The sequence below is a fragment of the Vigna unguiculata genome, chromosome 11 (assembly GCF_004118075.2).
Source record: "Vigna unguiculata cultivar IT97K-499-35 chromosome 11, ASM411807v1, whole genome shotgun sequence".
Taxonomy (NCBI): domain Eukaryota; kingdom Viridiplantae; phylum Streptophyta; class Magnoliopsida; order Fabales; family Fabaceae; genus Vigna; species Vigna unguiculata.
This window is the reverse complement of record NC_040289.1, coordinates 10,511,163-10,514,024: the sequence shown is the minus strand read 5'-3', so window position 1 is coordinate 10,514,024 and position 2,862 is coordinate 10,511,163. Positions and strand designations below refer to the sequence as shown.

Below are 2,862 nucleotides of genomic sequence, written 5' to 3'. Positions count from 1 at the left end.
AGATTAATCTAAACAAGTTTTAACTCATCAGTTGATAAGAGATTAAAATAAGTATAACTTTTTAAAAGTGATTATTCAAAAATTAACACATCTATTATATATGACTGATTGATTATAATAAGATTTCAAATTCTACTATTTACACTATCTTTGGATAAACTATTTATTTGATCTTCTTAACTTTTAAGTTATATTATTTACATGATGATAGTTTTTAGAATTTAACTTTAGGAGAATGCATTTTAGAACTGTAAGTGTATTACCATACTACTTAGGTTGTATTACCATACTACCTAAGTTTGATTAACATGGTAAAAAAAAACAATATACATATTTTCTCCTAAAATGCCAAACAATATAGAAGGAAAGTATTTGATTACCTTGTTGGTTTTGTTTTATATGCAGGGAAACAACAACTCTCAAAGCAAAAATCATCTTAGCAATTATCACTTCCTACACGATGGACAATTATTTCTTCCTCTTCATCTTCCTCGTCTTCTCCCATTTCCTCTCCATTTCTGCATCTAATCTCTACAAAATCAAACAACACACCATTGATTTTCCTTCTGAACTCAACTCTTCTGACGACCCTCCACCACCAACGGAGTACTTTGAAGTCACAAGACCCATTGAACTCCCCAAAACAAAACCTTTCTCTCACCACATTCTCCACCACGACTTTGGCTTCACCTATGGCCAACCACCGGTCCTCGCCAACTACAGCCCACCCTCGCACTACCCCTTCAAAACATTCTCCAAAATCGTGCTTGAGTGGAAGGCCACTTGCAAAGGAAGACAATTTGATCGCATTTTCGGTGTGTGGCTTGGTGGGGTTGAGCTTCTGAGAAGCTGCACTGCAGAGCCAAGAGCCACCGGCATTGTTTGGAGTGTCCACAAGGACATAACAAGGTACCATTCTTTGTTGTTAAGTCCCCAAAATCAAACCTTTGCAGTGTTTCTGGGCAACGTGGTGGATGAAACCTACACTGGGGTTTACCATGTTGATGTCACTATTCACTTTTACCCTTCTGTGAAGAAGCGTTTTGGTGATGGGTCTGATTCAAAGGTTGGAGCTTTGGCATTTGGGGGTGGTATCCCTGCTGATTTGGTTCTGCCCATTTCGAGAAACCTCCCACTGAATGATGGGTTGTGGTTTGTTATTGACAATTCAACTGATGGGGGTTTCAAAGAGTTTAGGGTACCCCAGAATGCCTATAGGGCTGTGTTGGAGGTGTATGTTTCGTTTCATGAGAGGGATGAGTTTTGGTACACTAACCCTCCTGAGGAATATCTCAATGCCAACAACCTCACTGATGTGCCTGGGGGTGGTCCTTTCAGGGAGGTTGTAGTTTCTCTTGATGGGAATGTTGTGGGTGCAGTTTGGCCTTTTACTGTGATCTACACTGGAGGGGTTAACCCCCTCTTGTGGAGGCCTATTACTGGAATTGGCTCATTTGATCTTCCCTCCTATGATATTGAGATCACGCCACTTTTGGGGACATTGTTGGATGGGAAGAGTCATTCGGTGGGGTTCACCGTGACGAACGCTTTGAATGTTTGGTTTGTTGATGCAAATTTGCACATTTGGTTGGATGGGAAGAGCAGTAGAACAGAAGGAGGAGTTTTGGATATTGTTAACAAGCCTTTGGCTTTGTCTCTGGTCACTGACTTTGAAGGTTTGAATGGAATATTTTGGACTAGTGCAAGGAGGTCCATTTTGTGTACTGGTTGGATTAGATCCTCCTATGGGAATGTTACTATCAGTTTTGCACAAGATTTTGTTTACAACAATTCAATGGTGATGGCTAATGATGGGGATATGCAAACTGTGAAGCAACTGATTCTTTCCAATGACAGTGTTCATGCTAATCTGCCATCACCCTTTGTTAAGGACACACACACAGAATTTTCCCTGTACTTGAACACATATGACGTGGATCAGGACGATGATACTTCTTTATCCGTTTCAAATGTTACATTGGGATTTAATGTGGACAAGTCAAGGAGTTCAGCTGTTGGATTTTCAAAGAGTTCTGTGAAAAATGTGCAGGATGGTCAGGGAACTATGGTCATCAAAAGGAATTTGGTTGTTAGGGGATTGGGTGAAACACAGCAAGATTACAGTTATGCAAGTGATCATGGACATTGTTATTCTAGGGAAGTTGGCAGCTCAAATTACACTATTCTCTATGACAGAGTCAGTCATCCATGTAAAAGAAGAAGTCACCCTCTTCTTGGTTCTAATTCTATCAAAATGTTGCCTGTTATGTAGTGTGCTTTCTGTTAAGAACAGAGAAGGTTACTCTCCCTTGCTTGATCCTACACAAGTTCTTCCTTTCCATGAAAGTTTGCCTTCAAAGCTCCAACTGCAGGAATTTGTTCTGTGCTGTGTCAGTTTGTTATTTATTTGCAGCCAAGATTTGTCTGTTTTACTCTTTTTTCACAACAAATATGTATTATGCAATAATCAAATTGTGATTCTCTTCCTCAGTTTAATCCAACATGGTTAGTTTTCTGTGCTAGTTTTCATGATCTATAAAGTTTCTGCTTGAATTGTTCTTCAAGCAACATGCTTACATATTTAGTATTCTTGAATCAATACAAATGTATGCTACCTTTGCTCCCATAACAAGTTATTTGGTCCATATGAGAGATACCAGAGAAGGATTATAGTCTATCCTGATAACATTGTTTTAAAAGCATAACAGAGGGAAAACAATAAGTATTTTAAAATATCAAAATCATTGTTCATCATCAATGTATTTTGAAGATAAAATAAGATAATATCGTTAATATATCAGCAGAGAATCCAAATTGACAATACCATAAGAAACTAGAAGAGAACTTGAAGTTCATTTGACT

General features: G+C 38.4%; 1 protein-coding gene across 1 annotated transcript; it reads left to right on the top strand.

Annotated features, from left to right (window-relative positions):
• Window positions 1-387: 387 nt before the first annotated feature.
• Window positions 388-2,564, top strand: LOC114170067 (peptide-N4-(N-acetyl-beta-glucosaminyl)asparagine amidase A). The gene has a single exon (XM_028055542.1). It carries the CDS (start codon window positions 461-463, stop codon window positions 2,270-2,272), a length of 1,812 nt encoding a protein of 603 aa, XP_027911343.1. The 5' UTR covers window positions 388-460; the 3' UTR covers window positions 2,273-2,564.
• The last annotated feature ends 298 nt before the right edge of the window (window positions 2,565-2,862 follow it).

Bases quoted from the DNA above. Each gene is read 5' to 3' on its own strand.
- LOC114170067 (XM_028055542.1), top strand. From the start codon at position 461: ATGGACAATTATTTCTTCCTCTTCATCTTCCTCGTCTTCTCCCATTTC.